The sequence below is a fragment of the Dromaius novaehollandiae genome, chromosome 4 (genome assembly GCF_036370855.1).
Source record: "Dromaius novaehollandiae isolate bDroNov1 chromosome 4, bDroNov1.hap1, whole genome shotgun sequence".
Taxonomy (NCBI): Eukaryota; Metazoa; Chordata; class Aves; order Casuariiformes; family Dromaiidae; genus Dromaius; species Dromaius novaehollandiae.
Window position 1 is genome coordinate 37218302 of NC_088101.1, and position 19351 is coordinate 37237652.

General features: G+C 39.2%; 1 protein-coding gene across 4 annotated transcripts in view; it reads right to left on the bottom strand.

The window, feature by feature from the left end:
* The window catches only part of SLC10A7 (solute carrier family 10 member 7), a 154308-nt gene that overhangs the window by 11122 nt on the left and 123835 nt on the right, over positions 1-19351 (bottom strand). For all 4 annotated transcript variants that reach the window (XM_064510780.1, XM_064510779.1, XM_064510778.1 and 1 more), the window contains 3 exons: positions 16807-16972; positions 13663-13714; positions 12062-12135 (listed from right to left, as the gene is read on the bottom strand). In XM_064510780.1, the coding sequence (XP_064366850.1) occupies positions 12062-12135; positions 13663-13714; positions 16807-16972 (292 nt within the window). The remainder of the gene's footprint in view (positions 1-12061; positions 12136-13662; positions 13715-16806; positions 16973-19351) is intronic.

Sequence of the window (19351 nt, forward strand, 5' to 3'; positions counted from 1 at the left end):
CCAACAGAGTTTGACATTGCAGCATATTCCATAGCAGAGCTTTCAACTGACATCTGCCAAGTAAGAACTTCAAGTAAGAGCTTTCTTCTTCTAACAAGCAAGTAAGGGTTTTCTTTTATCCTATGCCCACGATGGAAGTGATAAAACAATAAATACTGGAACTCAGTTTTTTTTCTACTTTAATATGTTTATTTTATGCTCTCTGAATTTGTAAGCTTCCCTCAAAGCAGTGTTTCATCATTTGCTGTTTTCTATCACACTGCAATGGTTTCAGAGAACTTAATAGAACATTTTTATTACCATCAAAACCTGGGCCATTATCTCTCGCACCCAAAGCAGAATTACTGCTAGATGCTCTACTTATGTACTTTACGGTATAGGCTTTTTCCCCTTAAATGTCTGCATAACAAACAATTTATCCTAAAACTTTATTGCTTACATTACTGAAACACATTCCAAATCATAAGATACTCCAGCATTTCTTCTTAGGAAAAGAGATTTGGTACCAAACAAAGAGGTCAACACTCAGGCTACGGAACCACAAGTCATTCAGGAAATCAGAATGAAAAACAACTGTCACACACGGGCAGTGAAAGTACTTAGAAGAAAAGCCTCAGCCAGTGGATTTTCAGTGCTCTTTTCTACTCATCTGTACATTTCAGAAATCTCAATTGTCACGGTCTCTAAGTGCAATATACAAGATGAAGTAGGCGTATGATGGTAGCTTCTCAGACCCCCTCTGTGCTACTCTGTCTTTCTGAAGGATCATCTCAGGGGTTGATATGCAAAGAACATCAGTAGGTCAAATAGCTATTTTTTTTTTTTTTTAACTGAAAGAGGCCTGTCAAGGTAGGCATATACTGCATTAAACCCTGCCTAAGCTCCCGGAGCAGGGCTTTTCTGAACCTATCCCGGCAAAGAGAGTGCCAAAAGACCATCTGAAAATTTACCTCCAAGTTTCAGAACAGGATGGCATGCAGCCCCGTGACTGCATGGTGGGGGAGCATGGTGAGATACCAGCTAAGTCCAGTTTAAAAGATTAGAACAAGGTTGTTCATGCAGATATCCACCAGAATGGAGAGATGCAGCGAAACTCTTCTTTGCAAGCTTTCTTAAGGGTTTTTCTTTTTTTTTTTTTCCCCCAAAAATCACACTGCAATGGTTAGTCTTGATGAGACAGAGGTTTATACACTATGCCTGTCTTCCATGAAAGCTAGCCAGTGATAGATGTTGTTTCTGGCCCCTATTATGACTCTGCTATGACACACTGATATCACAATAAGATGCTTTTGATAAAATAACTGGTTAAAGATTCTTTTTTTCTATATACCTACCCACTCCAGAATATGCACTGAAGTCAAGTTAAAGGCTCTTTCCTCAGGACTGAATGACACCTTACAACTAATCACAATAGAAATATTTGCTGCCTATTGAGTATTGCATTTCAGCAGAGGAAAGCACCTTCCAATTCTTTCTAGGAATATGAAATCACATTACCTAACAGGAAGAAGAGACTACTTGAAACTGAGCCTAATACAAGCAGCCTAGCTCTTCCCCAGATGAAAAATTCCTCAGAGGAGAATTTGGTAGCCCCATTCCAGCGGCCGCTCTGGGATTTCTTTTGCTTGTAGCCCCAACCAAGAGACCCTACATTGAGTCATTTTATACTAGGCAAAAGGATCAGTGTTGAGAGAAGTAATAGATGATCATTGCTACTCTCTTGTCCAGAAAGAAATAGCAGTATCTTCATGAGGAGATTCCATCCACAGTGGCTAGACAGGCTGGTACAATGATTTGTGGCACTTTTGGTTCAATCACACCTTGGTGACAAAACCTAGTGTCACCACAGAGATCTGACTTTTGCCAGTAAGCAAAAAAGGAGATCATGCATCAGCACAACTACAACTGCCTCCAGGTGATAGGACACTTGGTTTCTGATTGGGAAGGGTCTGCTATTTTGTAGCAGTTGAGACTACATTCCCCTTTCTGCTTGCCCACAAGTGGATGTGAAGATTTGCGCTTAAAATATTTTCATGAAAGAAAACACTATTTTCTCGGTATATTTTCACATTTCGGCTGAGTCTTAAATGTGATGGAAAGCAAAAACAGGCTAATGAAGTGGTAAAAACAGAAACATCTAAAAAGGAGGTTTTATAAGGGACTGGTGAGAGATTAAAGAAGTCTGGAAAGGCTGCAGGGGAAAACTGCAGAATGGAGGGCAATCCCAGTTCAGCTGGGAAGACTACATAGATCCTAATCTTCAACATTTTCACCTTCATCCCACTCACTGAGAAAAGAACAATGATTTACTGGATTATTCAACAGGTCCTTGCATTACACGAGATGATTTACCTCTTTTGGAGCACTAGAATTATTGGGATCACTGAGTGACGTGATTACATCACACTGGCCATACAGTTACACTAGGGTGTATGAATTTCACCATCTAAGATGAAGTACTACCTGTCTGAGACCACACTGGGTAGTAAAAGACTGGCCTGGTCTAATATATGAATAGAGAAGGACAAGGAGAAAGAGAAATAAAGAATAAGATATTTCTTTTGTCATAACTTTAACAAAAAATTAAAAAGGAGAAAATCTAATATGCCTTGCATGCTTTTACTAATTCTAGTTTTTTTAGTTTAGGTAATTGAAATCAGAAACTGTGCACAGAAATCAGCAACTGTGCAATGTAAGCACAATTACTAGAAAACAGCACATCTTGATACTATCAAAGTTTTAACTAAATAAAAATGGAAAAGATGGGAGAAAGAGAAAGAGCGTACAGTTTGATCTATTTCTGGATTTTCAGTGGGTGCGTTCAGATTGGAAGTGATGTTTAATGAACAACACAGACAATCTTACCAGCTGCTAACAATGAAACATTTAACACCAACAATCCAAGCCTAGTGCCTTCGACTCCAGACCACCTCCACCTGTGTGACAACACTGTAGTAGTAATTAGTTAACAGGGAATTCAAGAATGAATTGAACCACCATGAGTCATATTTTAAATGTGATCTATCCTTAATTTGGGACCACAATGCAGGCATAGGAATGCAGTAAGCTGATTCTAACACTTCACTGCTTTCTTTATTGCTTGGATATCAAGTCACTCTTCACACAGATAATACACTGAAGGCAAAGGATAACTACTTCCTTGTAACTCACCAGTAATATCTAAACTTGTGCACACAAATGAATGGATTCTAAACACTTCCTTCCCTTCTCTATAATTATTTTGGCCAATACTTTTTTGAAGGTTTAATGTTAGACCCACTAATGAAAGGAATTCTGGACAAAACACCGACAAGTTTCCTAAAAACATGAAGCTGCAAGTTTATTACTACATTACTACCCTTTCCATACATAGCTGATGCTAGGAGCTCTCTCAGCACTGAAGTTTTGAATATATGGATTTTGTTTACATATACTATTAAAAAAGTCATTATAAACATGTTTGATAGCCACTCTTATATTTGTAAACACAAGAAGGAAAAGATTATGTTCCAAACTGTTTCATCCTATCTTTTAATTAAAAGCCTTTTTTTCTCCTGAAGCCTTGAAGCAAAGGAAAACACGAAGTAAGAAATTCATTATAAATGGTAAAACAAGAAAACAATTACTTCTTTTCATAAGGAAAAAATCCTGTTTATTAGGAATGTTAGCATAATTTTTCTTTTAATTCTCTTCTGCCTGATTTTTGTGGCCAAGAAAAGAAGTTACAAGGCCAAAAAAGCTTCAATGTCTCAGTCATTTTGGGAGGCACTTTGAAATAACAGCTCATCATCTAGAAATACTGAGGGCTACCGCTTCCTGTCCTAAAATTCTAGGGATCTAGGGTTACGTGCATGCAGTGGATGATGACTCCTCTTCCAGATTCCAAGACTGCCCTGTAATAAGACCACTCAATTGTTAATTTGTTATGGTGTTATCGCTTTTTAAAATCTTTGCACCCACTTTTTTTAAAGTGTCTGGAGTCAGCAGCTCAGACTGGCTACCAGAAGGTGCACTGAGAGCAGCACATGTAGATCCAAATCTCCCTGGGAGACTCAACATCATCTTCAATACTCGACAGCTTTAGTATGGGTGACACTTGTAGCCCCTGCCAGCTTGAGGTAAAAAAAATCGAGTCATGTCCAAATGTGGATCTTCCCAAGGGTAACCTGTCAGCTGTCTGCTGAGTATAATGTAGTTTCTTAAAGTAGCTAAATTAACTTTAACTGTTTTTGGTAGAGAGGGAGGGTTGGGAGGGCTTTTGTGTTATTATCATTTTACAGCCAGGTATGTGTGTTTATTTTTTTTATTGTAAAGAGGTATGAGCTTGCTGTCATTAAAAACCTGCAATCTGTTTTTTAATGTCTGATCAAATTATGTGTACATCTGGGAAGACACACAACCAAATAAATAATTGGAGAGGTGCAACTCTGAAATGACAACTGTTATTCATCGATCTCTTTCTGCAAGTCAAGATTGAGAGATGTAAACTTCAAGTGAATGAGATCTCCTGGGTGAGATTCTTCAGTTCAAACACGGTAAACAACTCTTGTCCTCTGATGCACATTTTAGTACTGCTGGAGGCAAACTTTCTAAATATTAATAAAAAACCTACTACTGGCAGAGTATATGGATGAAAAGGAAGCCCTGGGAGGTGGTGCAGAATTTCTTGCCACATTCAAAGTCTAATCAAAGAAACATATGTTTCAGGTCAGAAAGGAAAGGAGATTCCCCAATTTCCTCTAGTATTTCCCCTTCTGGAATCACAGAGAGGTCAAAACTCAGTAAACTGCAACATATTAGACATGCTATAATGTGAATCTTGTGATAAAAAACAACAGGGATTCAGGTACTCTACAACCAAAAGCAAGTAGAACTCATCTGACTCTGCCATTTCCTACTGTTAGGTTGGCCTGCCAGTATATCACCTTCCTGAAAGTGTAGCCCCTTGGGATGCTCTGATATGAAGGAGACATAAACGGTTGGTGGGTGTTTGCCCAGCCACGTATATGAATAGCAAGGGAAAATAAGCGAGATGCTTTGACACAGTCTATCCCAGCAATCACAGCCTACTCAAAACTGTCAGCTTGACTCCTCATGCAAAGCCCCTGTCAAGTGAGTGGTGGACTTAGTATTTCAAAAATGCTGTGCACATACAACATGACATCTCAGCTTGGGTGGATCAGGCAGTCTGTGCAAGTAGGAAACATTTACACTACTTCCAATTACACAAAGCTTGATACTAAATCTGGTTTTGCTAATATTCTGAGCTGGCAACCATATTGGAAACAACAGAATTTCCCAGTCTTCCTTTGGGGTCTACTGAGAAAGATGACATGCTAATGACATGATAATAACCTGTTTGTTAATATTGCCTGGTAAGAACCAGAAGTTCGTTCTAAAAAACTGATAAGCTAGGAGCAGCAATCTATCTGCTGCTCTCAAGTTAGGCTAAAAAAAAAAAAAAAAAAAAAAAAAAAAAGCTGAGGAAAGAAGAGGAAAGGCGCCTTGTGGACCCAGGTGCTTCTGGTCTCCCCTTCCATCTTATGTAATATGAATCCCTTAGTTCTTGCTCTCCAGAGACAGAGAAGACATAAAGAGAATGGGAATCACAGAGCACCGGAAGAAGTCCAGCCAACCACTTTCTTGTTCTTCAAAGCAACTGCTGGGTGAAGACTGAAGAGAAAAACCTTTCATTTTGTCCCAAAGAATCACGTACTGCCATCAGTGAAGATATGTGAATTGCGAGCACTTTATCCCAGTTAGCAGTCCCTTTTCAGAACAGTTTCACCTCCATACATACCATTCAGAATGCAAGGAAATGTCTCCCACAGTCATATGAAAGAGTGGAGAGCTGGGCCACGGTAACACCTTGTGAATGGCACCAGCAGCTGCTAAAACCCCTGGGAATTCAGAAGTAGGAATGGCATCAACAGGATACTTCTAACTCTTTGGCAAAAGTCAGGGGTACATACTGGCCCAAACAAAGCCTCCAACAGGCACCCTTTCTTTCAAGCATATCCTTCCCATCAGCTTCCCTTTTTCCCAAAGGGTCATCCTCACCAATTCAAGGCAGAGCAGTAGCCAGATCATTTTCACTTACATCACTCTATCAGATGCTCAGGTAAGAAATGAGACTAAGAGTCTTGAACAGGTAAGAAAACATTAGAATTCAAGCATGAATAACATTAGGAAGGATGACATGATGCCAGCAGTAATGTCTCGTGTTCAACACTTACAAGAAAATTTGAAAGTTGAAAAGGCAGCCTTGAAAATCTTCCTCTTGAAAACTTTTGGAGAGCAGTTAACAACCAGAATTACTTTCTAGATCTCTAGGTAAAAGCCGTTGGAACCATTCACATGCTCATAGCTAGCCATGGTAAGCACCTTGATGAATCACTGCCTTAGAAGGCACTCCTCCGCTGGTGAGCAGACAAAAGCCAGCACATTTCAAGAATACCACAGGTTTGACAGGGTTTGGCCTGAATACTCACTTAGGGCGAGTACCTCAGCACCAATCTTACCATCTTTCTTTCTCTTACAAAACTATCAAGAAATGCCACCTTTTAAAAATCAGAGAGATTTAATCTTAACACGAGTTAGAATATTTTGGCATTTTTCTGTCTAAAGGAGAAAGGTGACTATCACCAGACAATAAGAAGAGTCTACTCTTGATTAGTACGGTATTCACAGAGTTCAGGTACAGGATAAGCCAGATGAAGCAAAAACACAGCTAATACTGAATAGCCATGGTTTAGGCTGTGCAAATATATTATTTACTGATGAAAAGCTTGTAAAGAGATTTCTATAGAAAACATGAGCAAACTCTAGGTAGCTGTGAGCAGGTTGGAGCTTTTTGTGAGCACGATGCACACTCACAACCATGCAGCTGCAGATCTTGGGGGCAGGCATGGGCTGATTAATCTGTGGCCTAAATGATCTGCCCACAGACAATTGAGTTGTCTGTGAATCCACTTGTGCATTACACCAGGCTTTTAAGAATTGTTCAGGTATAGACTATCCATTCTGTACTCATGCAGTAAGAAAATTAATTTTTAAAAAATAAATGCTGACTGAAATTAAAACAATACAAATATTTTAAAGGAAAATTAGGAGTTTGACTTTCATTTGCAAAATTAATTCTACTCTTTCCTGAAAGTATTTTGCACACTAGAAACCTTGATTGCCTTAAGAATTCCATGACAAAAGAACTACTACATTCTTAAATCCAAATGAGGGAAAACGCACTGTGCATCACAAATAATACCCTAATTTCATAAGGAGCTTTTTTCTTAAAAAACTAAAAAAAAAAAAAATCTGATGTCCCTCATACCTACAGTGCTGACACTTGCACTTGTGGTAGCCAAAATATGTTGCAGTGCTCCATTTTCTGCTCGTAAAATATTTTTACATAATAAATACAAAGACCTGAAGTAAAAATATTTTTTGACAATTCTGCATTTTATGCTTGGAATTGTAACTTCTAGCTAGCAATTCACTCTGCAAAAAATAAAAGTGTTCCATACTTGGCTGCAACTTTTGTGTAAGTGCAAGCAACAACTCTGCAGTATTTTTTTTTAGATGAGCCACACTGATAGCTTTGCACTTCCTTGAGGCCTCTTCTCTTCTCACTGAATGAACTCCAGGGAATGGCATCATGTCGGGCTTTCCAGATGGATTATGTGAAGCCATAGCTCAATGTCATTTTCAATAGCAAGGCTCATAATTAAAGGTCAAATAGTCACTTCATCTGCAATCAATCAATAGAAGAAGTACTAATACTAAGTACTAATCAATCAATGGCAAATGCACTAATAAAAGTCATGCATCAAATGTCTGCATATGTGTGCGCTCACATGTACTGTGCATATATGTTAGCAGGGCGAAGGAGAGAAAAAGAACAAAAGTGTGGGTGAATATGCCAGAGGGCGTTGTGAATACTACATTTATCCTCACTACTTGTAAGTTTATATTTTGTTTCACTAGCTAAGTGGAATATAAATAAACATTATTTTTCTACACGTGATGTACTCTATTTAAAAACTGCCAATGCACCCACCACTGTTCAAAAATACTGACTTGTAATCCTAAATGAGAAACACAAAGGTACCTACCCTGTGTAATTTGTCCTTACACAAACATGCCCTGCACTCTGATCTGTGAGACAAAAAGTGTGTCAACTGTTCTGTCTACAAAATAAAACCCAGCATATGGGAACAGCACTCATCTCCACGCAGAGCAAGCACTTATTCATGGATTCAACAGTGGAAGTGGCAGTTGGCCTCATGAGCATGCACTGCATGGGAATTAGCTGGTTTCATAATATGGTGTGGGAGAAAGTGACTTATAAAAGTCTTCTCATGCCTCTCCTATTACCACTTCTAAAGCTTTAAAGCTGTCAGCGCTTCTCCCACTTTTGTCGGTGCCACTCTGAGTCCCGCAGGGAATGGACCAGACGTACCTATTGGAGCTTCACCTGCCAAGTCGAGAGAAATCAATTTCAAAGTAAAGGAAGAAGTGTTGGGGGGTCATTTATATACTACCACTGCAATCTTGGAGACAAACAAAGCACATCTCTGCAACGGCTACGAAACCAAACCCTGCACTCTTTGGGCTTTCAGGCATTGTAATGACAGAGAGAGAGCAAAAACTCTCACCGCTACAGGAGAACAGAAGGTTTCTCCTTGCATGGCTTACAGTAAACACCTCCGGACAAGGAGAAATGTGACAGAACAACAAAAACAGTGGGGGCAAAATACCTATGTCTCTTCTTATTTCTGCTAAGATCAGGGTAGACAAGACTGTGCTGCAGATACATTCAACTGTCATTCAGAAATAGCTGATCCTTAAGAACAAATTATATCTACTTTGCCTCTGCCTTCAGTGAAGGAATATATGCTAGCTGCTCTGATTAACAATTCCTGTTTATATCGTCAGTTCAGCGGCATATCTCAGCTTACTACAGCTTTATAAAACTCCTCCCTCTTCCTAGTATGTTCCATTCACCTACTTGTTCAGAAAGAAATGTCTATTTATGCAGCTCTATCCTATATGGACCTGGTACTAGTACCAAACAGAGAAAAATACCAGTGATCTCAAAACCAACCAGCTTGAAACTCATAAACAGTGGGCATGCTTAAGTAGCGCACAGAAGAGTGGCTGGCCTTCAGGCTTACGAAAGATAGGTTCCCAGGGACTGCCAAAAAGAGCATTTCCCATCAAGGGTGGTGCTCAATTCAGGACACGCTGCTGCTGGCCACACACACAAAGCAGTAGTCTGGAAACCTCAAAAAAGCTTTGATGAAGCTCAACCCCAGGGATGGAAAAGAACAAGGGAAGCAGGCCCCATCCTCCCAGGGATCTCAACACAGGCACTGAGAAATAAGGAAAGGTAGTGCAAAAGCGCAAAGTGTAAGAGTGACAGATGTCTGGCGACCTGCCTACTGAGAGGCAAGCTTGCCTTCCAAGAGGCACCAGCTCTTCAAGGATGAAGGCAAAGCAGTCTGTCCTGAAGGTAACAAATGAAAGTCTGTAGCCAAGAAACAGCGCTGCAATATTGCACTCCACCATCAACCTCTCATTTTAGTTTGCACACTTATGTGTAGGAGAGACCTGTATTAGCAGGGTAAAAGCATGGATGGCCAGGGAGAAGCTGCAGAAATACCTGAAGTCAAGGTGGGTGATGTATTTTTGTCGATGCGCTTGGGCAAGGAATTCTGCAAAATGCAACGCGTATCCCATTAATCAGGCTGCGCTGATCACAGCAGCAGCTTGGGAAAATGCCTGCAGGAAAGTCAAGCAAGCTACGGACATGGAACTGGGCTCTTTTAAATGAGAAAGTAAAGCATATAGAGGAGAGAGTACTAGCAGAATAAAAGTGCACTGATTCAGCTGTGGGTATAAAATGCAGGTCAAGATGAGCTATGTGAGGATGCTTGGTAGAGAGAGTGAAAGAAACAGAGTCCTTACTTTTCACCGGGTGAAAGCAAGCCCCTTTAAGACTTAAATATTAAAGAAAAGACTTCGTAGTTATTTTCTTAGTGCCAAGACAAGAGGTATTCACAGAATGTGTATAAAACTATTTTCGTTAAGAAGGGAAGGAGAGAATCACACATTCATATGCTGTAAAATACAACTAGCTTCTGTTCTGTAGCATCACGGTTGTGTCCTAGGTTTATATGCACATCAGTAAAATGGCAGGTATGGTAGCATGGTATGACTTAGGTGGGGGGTCGCTTTCTATAAATACAAATGTAACTGTCCTCCTGAGTACAAGCTCATTTATTATTTGAAGCTTTGATTTCATAGCACACTTGGCTGTAAAGCAGCTCGAGTGTCATTTAATCTATCTTCTGCTCCAAGGCAGGGCCAAGTTGAGCTATCTAATTCCTGACTGAGGCTTGTCTGCAATGATAGGAGATTCGAAGACATCAGCAGGCAACATATTCCAAAGCTCAACTGTCTTTACATTAGACAGGTTTCTCTGATTGTTAGCTTAAATCCTCCTTGTTGTAGTAAAAGTCCTTTCCTTTTCAAAGTCCACTGTGAAAAAGGTAATTTCTTTTTTGCATCAACCTTTTTATGTATTTCAAGATCACTACTGTATCTCAGCTCAGTCTTCTCTCACCAATCCCAGTTTTTTGAATCTTTTTCATGGATTGCGTTTTTGAGATCTGTGATCATCTACGTCACTCTTCTGATCTCTTTCTAGTTGGTTCACATCATTTTTGAATCGCAGAGTCCCAAATGTCATGCAGTGGCATCAAAAGCCATAATACTGCCAAGCCAAACAACTTTTCCTACTCCTCCCCAACCCTCAGGACCTCGTAACCTTGTGTGAAAGGAAATTAGACTGACTTGATACATATTTGACAAATTTATGGGGCTGTTACTTATTTGTTTTCTCCTGCACTGTGAAAATTATTTATTTAGCTATTTGTTTCAGTTGTTTTCTAGCAAATGAAGTTAAAATCATTGATCTGTAATTCCCTGGCCTCTCCTTGATTCCCTTTTGAAAAGAGAAGCCTTTGTTTGCCTTTTTCTCGTCTTCCAGGAACTCCCTCAGTTCCCAGAGATTTTCAAGGGCACTTGCTAATAATTTGGCAGCACAGGCCTGGCTGAGGCACAGAACCCTGAGATGAGTTTTACTGTATGAAGCTGACTTGAAAACATCTCACCTTTCTAAGTCGTCTCTGACTCATTCTTCCCCTATTTCAAGCTGAGTTCTTACCTCTGTCATTGGCACCATCTGTGTTAATCTTTGACAGGTACAACTGAAAAGCTTTGAAAAGGCTAATATTGTCACATACGCTTTACCAAACACATTTTTTCATATTTTGAAAAACAGTAAGAAAATATTCAAGTCCTAATCTTTACACTGACAGAACATAACAGGGATGAAGCACTATCAGGTGGCTCTAAACAGGACCCTGATTTAGCGGTATTTTGTGAATTTCCATCAGAACATCTTATTATCACTAAGGGATTGTAAGTGACAAATATCTCAATAACATTTTGATAAATGAATTCTAATAAATAAAACACTGTCCCAAAAAACCCTGCAGACTTCTTAAAATAAACATGCACATTTTGCTCATATTAAGCAGAAGACAGTATTGTCTCTTTGTGATTTCTGAATATGCTATATGTTTTGATTTTCACTTGTGCAACCTGGTTTTAAGATATAATATCTTCACTGTGGAACTATGCAGATATACCTTAGACTGTTTTCAGTAACAAATGTCAAATATTATCAATATTGGATTAGGCAACAGAACAGAACAAAAACAGAAAAAAAACCCCAGTTTTCCCTAAATGAGACAGTCTTACTGTATAACCACTGAAATCTCAGCTGAGAAGACCATGTTGTCTCCTCTTTAATAAACATTTACTTTCCTTGTACGAAAACATTAATATCCTAATACCGGTAGCATTACTTGTGTCACTAAATCAAAACTATTTAAGCAAAAAAGCTAACAACCAACAACTTTTTTCAATGAAGCAAGGTATGAATGTTACTGCTGTTTTGCTTGAAAGCTTATCTTGATCTCTCCTCCTGACTTACCCAGGGTGAGGGATTTGTGTGTGGAACAGAAAATGATAGCCACTGTGTCTGCTGGTGTGAAACCAGAGTTATTCCTAGAAAAGAAAGAGTTTTAATAATCTCTGTTAGCAAAAGCCTTCTTAAAACATCATCGATCAAATGTATTACTTTGAGGATCCATATGCATGTTCACATCACTTTGATCAATTCTAGTGACAGAAATAATTCTACGCACAAATGAACAGTAGTGTTTGATTTTCTTTTTTTTAAGCAGAATTGTTTCTTGGTTGTGGCAAACTCTCTAATGAATATACTCCCACGTGAAGGAGAGGAATTCTGAACATGCTGTATTTAGGACAACTTTATTCCGGCCACAGTTACTTTTGCAAACATTCAATAACATGCCAGTGGGCCAGTTCACCACTATAAAAAAAAAAAAAAAAAGAGAATGACTCTTTTCCTAGTACTTAAATGTTAACAAAAATGCTCTATTTAGATAATATATTGAATCTACACTAGAACTGCATAGAACATGTAATTATCTGTATCTGCTTGACCGAGAAACTATTTCTGAGGTTTACACATTGGGGGTGAGGTTAGGAAGGGTAGAAAATGACATACAGAGGTACGTGACTGGCCAGTATATCACCATGGTCAAAATTAGGAAGAGCTTTCTAAAATTCCAAATATTGACTATACTGTTTGGGCTGGTTATTACTTATGGCATTTGGGGTTCTACAATTGGGCCAGATCCTTCCCCAGATTAGGTCCAACAGTTCAAAAGTTCTTTAAAATTGCCTTCTAAGGTCATGGTATGATCTTGTCACAGAGAAACCATCTTGTACCTTCCTTTGTAATCATTTCTTACAGATATCAGGTAATTTATATAAAGTGTATGTCCGGAGCCCGCTGTGTATTCTAGCACTTCCCAGGCAGCAGAGCGCTGCTAAGGGAAATACTCCAGCAAGCGTAAACCAGAGGACGATGGTGGATACTCTAACTCGCACAAGCGACCCACTCAGCCTTTGACTAATGCCAAGGCCAAAGGTAGCCAACTGACTACGCAACAGTAAGTCATTCTCACTGTACTGCTTTTTGAGACATGAATAGACAATGGTTTTTCCTGGCTGATATTTAAAAAGGAAAGAACACCTTTACCAAACATTTGTTCAGGACAACCACCTTTTAAGAAACTCCATATAAATGTAACACATTTGACATATACAAAGAAGACTGAAGGCCAGCAAATGTATCTTGAGATGTAAAAAGTCAAACTGAGTACTCTCTCTCATATGTCATCAGTATGTCTGCAGGCCAAATTATACCTTCAGTGACATCTGTGCAAATCCATTTTTTTTTCAGAGGATGAGGTATAGCAGTGATTGATTGAGATTTAACAACTCTGTAATTAACACACAAGAAGGAACAGAATCCAGGTCCTGCTCTGTTAGCCTATGAAATGCTAACAGAAAAAAATGCAGTAAAGATGACAAGGAACATCAAAATGAGGTCATCCCTATTCAGAAAACTGCCCTTATGCATCTGTATAAAATGAACCATGCAAAACAAAAATATCACATGTAACACACATTCAAACATTCTGTTTCAGTACACTCAATTACCTTGTAGAGAAGAGGAAAGTCAAAAACATGAAGCTCAGCTGAACAGAAAATACTGAAAACAAGAGAAGACAAACAAGTTAAAATTCAACTTACATCACAGAAGTAAAGATCACTGAAATCTGTGTGTGTGCCATGTACGTGCCTTTTGCACCAATACAAAAGATCAGCAGCCTAGGCTGCTGCTGTTAAGCCTCCACCAAGTCAATGCAGAGAAATCCAATGACAGAAAGCCATGCAAGACTTTAAAGGGTGGTGATTCGGACAATTATGTCTGAAAGAACAGTATGTATCATTATATCCAAGAAAGCCAGAGCTATTACTGTGGCTACACAAGATTCTCCTGAGGTAACTCCTCTGAATTAAGTATTTCTTGACACAGTGAAAGATAGAGAAGTTCACTGTTGAATGCTGCCCATCCATTTCTCTAGTTTTGCTTATTAGGTTGATGACATAAGATCTCTTGGACATGCTCTAGCTGCCAGATATTTCAATTTAGCCCATTTCTACTTAACAGAATGAAAGCACAATGTGGAGGCACGATTACAATAAATATTCTCATATGCTGGGTATACTACTCTTCTGATGAATGATTACTATTAACAGAAGAGAATCATATACGTTTAATTCCCTCTGAGACAAAGGCTAATTCCTGCGTGCATTAGACAAAGCAGCTGTTCAAGCTCAGCGAACTTTGTGTGTGGATATTTTCTGTGCATCCTGAGGGGAGCTCTCCCCTCCGCCAGCTCATGTGATACCTGCAGGGCTTCTGGGATACACAGGGCCCCCACGGTGTCGGTGGAGGAATGGGCAATGAGATCAGGGAAAGAGGCAGCTTCCCAGCTGTGCTGCAAGTAGCTGCTGGGGGCTGCAGAGCCCCCTCCCCTCGCCGCTGGGGCGCAGGACCGCCCCACGGAGCCGGGGCACATGCTGTGACCTGCACAGACCTTCTGCGGGCGTGCACATTGCGGGGGGAGCACTTGTACTTCTACCAGAATCTGGGGTGGGTCCTTCCCCTTTTTCTTGCCAAATCTGTGAATGCACTAAGGCTATGCGAGCCAGGACAATACACTGGATTTTGACTACAGCTTTTAACTGGACAACGTGGCATAGTTATTAACTATTGCCAGCAACACTTTCTATTGCCAGCAACACTTTCTGTTCTCTTGCACATATTTCCTAAGATGCATAAATGTTTCCTCAGCATGCACTTAATACTTCATCAGTCCTTCATGAACTAAGGAAGCAATCCATTGCTACTGAATTGTAATTTTTTGCCACTAAGTATATTAATTTAATATGCACAGGAAAAAATCCCTTTCTTAATAGGTAAAATTCTGTAGAGCAATAAGCATGTGTTGATACCAATTGTGCATATTTGGCTGTGTCTAGAATATTAACATAAAAATTACATGAAAACATTAATCAGCAGAATAATAAATGCAGTTTCATCTCAAATTCCTTGTGCTAATTTCACCTCCTGGTGTAACACAACACACACAGCCAGTCAACACATCCAATGGAAGTAAACTTTTTCTAGACTATAACATACACATTCATCTTCATAATTTTCTTATTTTTTAGTTTTATAAATATTTTAGAGAAAAACCAAACATCTAATGTGTTTCTATCAGTTTCAAGGCTTATGTTAATAGTCTTGCAAAGAAAGTCCAGTTACACACATTTGAAAAGAAAATGTATATATAATGATTTTCAATGTATTGCACTGCAAGTAGTGTATATATAATTACACATGGCACAAATGCAGAGCTGCCTTACAGAGAAATAAAAGAAAGGAAAAGAAAAGGTACGGGAGCAACCACTCTATAACAACTGTCCAATCAAGAATATGGGTTTTTTGTCTAAAAGACAACTTTGCCTGTTTTCTCCAAGTAGTGGTCACCGCAGTGACATAAAATCACTACATTCTTGATTTTTCTGCATTGTAAGTCAGAGTTTGAGATTTCCACATCATTCTTTCTCCCCAACAACTTGGCACTGATTTAACTGCATCAGGGATGTGGTCCCTCTTCAGGTGCCTAAGCAAACAAGTATTTTCTCCATCCTGAAAAAGTTCATTAGCTGGCCTCCCTCTTCTTTGTTTCCAGAATAAGATGGCAGTTCTGTGCTTCCCAAAAGCTATGCAGTACCATTTATAACTGCATGTAATATTTTCACACATTCAGCATTTCACAATCCAGAAAACTGCCACAATGAGGATATGTAAGACAGAATAGTAAGTGACCCACTAAGGGCAGGGGCAAATTTCTTACTGACTTCAGTGGAGGTTGGATTTATGTAAGATACCTATTTTTATTAGACACAAACATGAGCACATGCACACAGTTTCAGAAGCTGATGTAATAATTTCATGAAATCTAACAGTTTTGGAGCTTATGGGATGTGATTTATACTCTTGTATAATGTAGTTACCTCTCCCCCAAACAGACTGAAACTTCTGTCTTTGCACAGTCTGAAGCAAGAGAGGAATTACCTACTGGGAGCGGAGACAGTGCCTGAATACCACTGCTTTTCCCTGGGAGGTAATGATCTGCAAGTGTATTTTTAACTGATGGCAAAGATACCAGCAGCCTATTCTCACGTGTGTGTTATTTAAGGCTGAATGAATAAAGTGCTTCTAAAACAAACTCTCCAACAAATGCCTTCATCCACAGAAATATATCAACACCTTCAAATTCCCTACTAGTTTCTAGGTTTGTAATACAGTAAGAAAGAACTATTTGAAAGTTATAACAATGTTTCTGGGTAGCAGCTCAAACCCCAATCTTTCCTTTCTGTTTGGAATGCAACATCTGTTCATGTATGGTGGTTTAATAACAAAGATGCCACGTCAGCATGGTCATGAATGCTTGAAAAACAATACTGTGCCCCTTTAGAAAGGAAGCACTGTTGAGCAATCTCAGGCACATCTAATAGCAGGGTTCAATACTCTGTAAGCGCTTACACAACCTCCTAAAAGCATGCAGCCCCTAGGAAGCTGGATAATCTATCTGGCTTACTAGATGCATTGAAAAGGCAAGCTCTAGGCCCAAGCCAGTTTCCCTTTCCCCTGCCCTCTCTCGTATACACTGCTCTTTACACACATGCATCTGACTGATAAAAGAGATGTTTTAAGGCTGAACTTACTTATAAACACTATGATAATCAAGCTAAATTTATCAAGGTCAATATTTGGATTGGCGAAAGTATCACAGAACGTTGTGTAGATGATCATCAAGAGCACGCAGCTGCTGATAGCACCAAATGGAGGCTTCTTCCTTTCGAGCCAATCCTTGATATATCTTCGGACAATCTGAAACACAGAAATCAACAGGTTGCCTCTTTTCAAAGATGCAGAGAGCCAAGTTGGGCATCACAAAATGAATCTGACAGCGGAAAGACACAAAGAGAAGAGAGTAATTTGGATGACGGCCACAGTGGATTTCAAAGCTTCCCTGCCACACAACTCTTCTTCTGGGGAATTTAACATTTGTAGTGCAACTTCCACTGGGCGTCCATAATGAGAGTATATTTTCAAGTACATTCAAATCCATCCTTAATCATGCCAAATGTTCTTTGCTAGCTGTCACTGAGACATGCCCATTAAGCCTCCCCAAAGTTTATCTCCTCTGCTGATACTAATGGATGTATGTAATTATCACAGTCCCCTTTGCATCAACAGACAATTCCAAGTGCAACTTTGGGAATCTTAAAAATCTGACATCTTCAGGAATTTCATGATGGTAGATAATCGAAAGTGATCCATGGAACATTTTAATATTTAAATAGCTAGCAATGCACCAGAAGTTTTTAATTAAATTATAACTCAAGCTTGAAAAGCAAAAGAGCATGTGTTGTGGGAGTTTAAATAATTCAAACTCTGAATATCTAGAGTTTTTGTAAATCCAAAGACAAATGCCATTTGCACGCTTTTAGAATACCAGAATTAACACATGAAAACAAGCAAACCTACTGTACTTAGTGTAACTTTTGCACTTTCAGGAAATTGAATCTGAAGTTGTTTTTCCAGAATTTTTTTTAGAAACAACCATAAATGTTAAAGCAACTTCAACTTCTAAATTATGCCAAATAGTACAGGACTAAGCATCAGCAGAGACAACACAGCTATCCAAGCCCCGCATGGGGAGCTGCTTTTATTTTTTTTCTCTTTACTTTATATGGTTTGAAAAAACTTTTTACAGCTTTTATCACACAGCTGTGACTTGTGTTAATTTTTCAGCAATCACATTATCTTGCCTAATTTCTGCTGAGAACTCCCAACATTCTCTGTTACCAAACTCTTTCAGAAATAATAGCACAAGATCCTGAGACACTTGTCAGAGGTTTCTCGAGGTGTCTCATTACCTTCCCATAGCAGCACCAGTAATAAGCACCACCACTACCAGCTTAATAATACAGAACATTTTAGAGGTATTCAAGATTAATATCAAAGCATCATCACCAGTGCTACCACAGGACCTTTTCACACACTAACTGCCAAAGCTGGTGGATTGACCTCACGGCTGTCAGTTTTCCTCACTGCCTTCCCAGCTTATTTGCAAATCTCTCAATAGGGAAGCCCGGTAAGTAGCTGAGTAACTGCAGAAAACAGCCTTTATCGACTACATGGCAGGGCACAAACTAAAAATTTTGCACATGGGGCTCACGAAAAGCTAAGTAGGCTGAAGACCAGCGCTTACCACACAGTACTTCTAAGCTTCCTGCTGGTGAAAAATAACAGATTTACACGAAACCGTATAAGGAAATGCTCAACACCCCAGTGAAAACATTCACTCAACTTTCAAATTTCACACTTGCCAGATGTTGAAGAGCAAACAAAACTCCGTAATACAGCCAAACTTCTGAAGGAGTGTTCAGTGGAGGTCCTTCAGTCACCTCCTTGTAACACCGGGTAGGAATAGACCACAAGAGACAGGCAACCTGCGTGCAGATGGTCATGTGCAGAGGGCGAAAGCGACCAAATGAGAAGACTGGATTAGCCTAATCTGAGCAGATCTGGGACTCTCTGCAATTCTCAGAAACAAAAAGCAAAGTCTTTGGCCTCTATAGTGAGTATTTTCTAAGGAAGGTTACAAAAAATCCCACTATCCCCTAAATTAAAGTCACATTGGGGAAAAAAGAAAAGCTTCCTAAGATGACACATTTATGGGCCTTCAATCAGACAAACGTGAACCAGGCCAATACTGAAAGTACTGGGGTTACTGAAAAAGAAAAGTTATGGTTGACAATTATGCCACGGTACAATTTACGCCTAAGTATTTATTATGAAAACTACAACCTTGTATAATTATAACATATTTGACAATATTAACTCTATATGCATATCTAACTTGTACAGATGTACAAGAAGAAGGCGAAAACATTTTAAAAATGAAATTGCAAGCAATATTTCCTCCCTACCTTCTATCAGCTGATGTCTTCTTTAAATATCCACCTCTAACTTCTTGACCTGGACTAGGCTGGAAGTTAATGTGAATCAGCAAATGCCAGTGGGGCTTCTTAATGCATTTTATACCAAAAAAAAAAAAAAAAAAAAGGCATAATCAGATCCTGAAGAACTAAACTGTGGCTTCAGGAAATCACCTCATCAACCTAGCGTCATGCTAAGAAACATACATTATAAAAACATGGACAAACACACCCTCTCTAACACAAAAGCTGATACATTCTT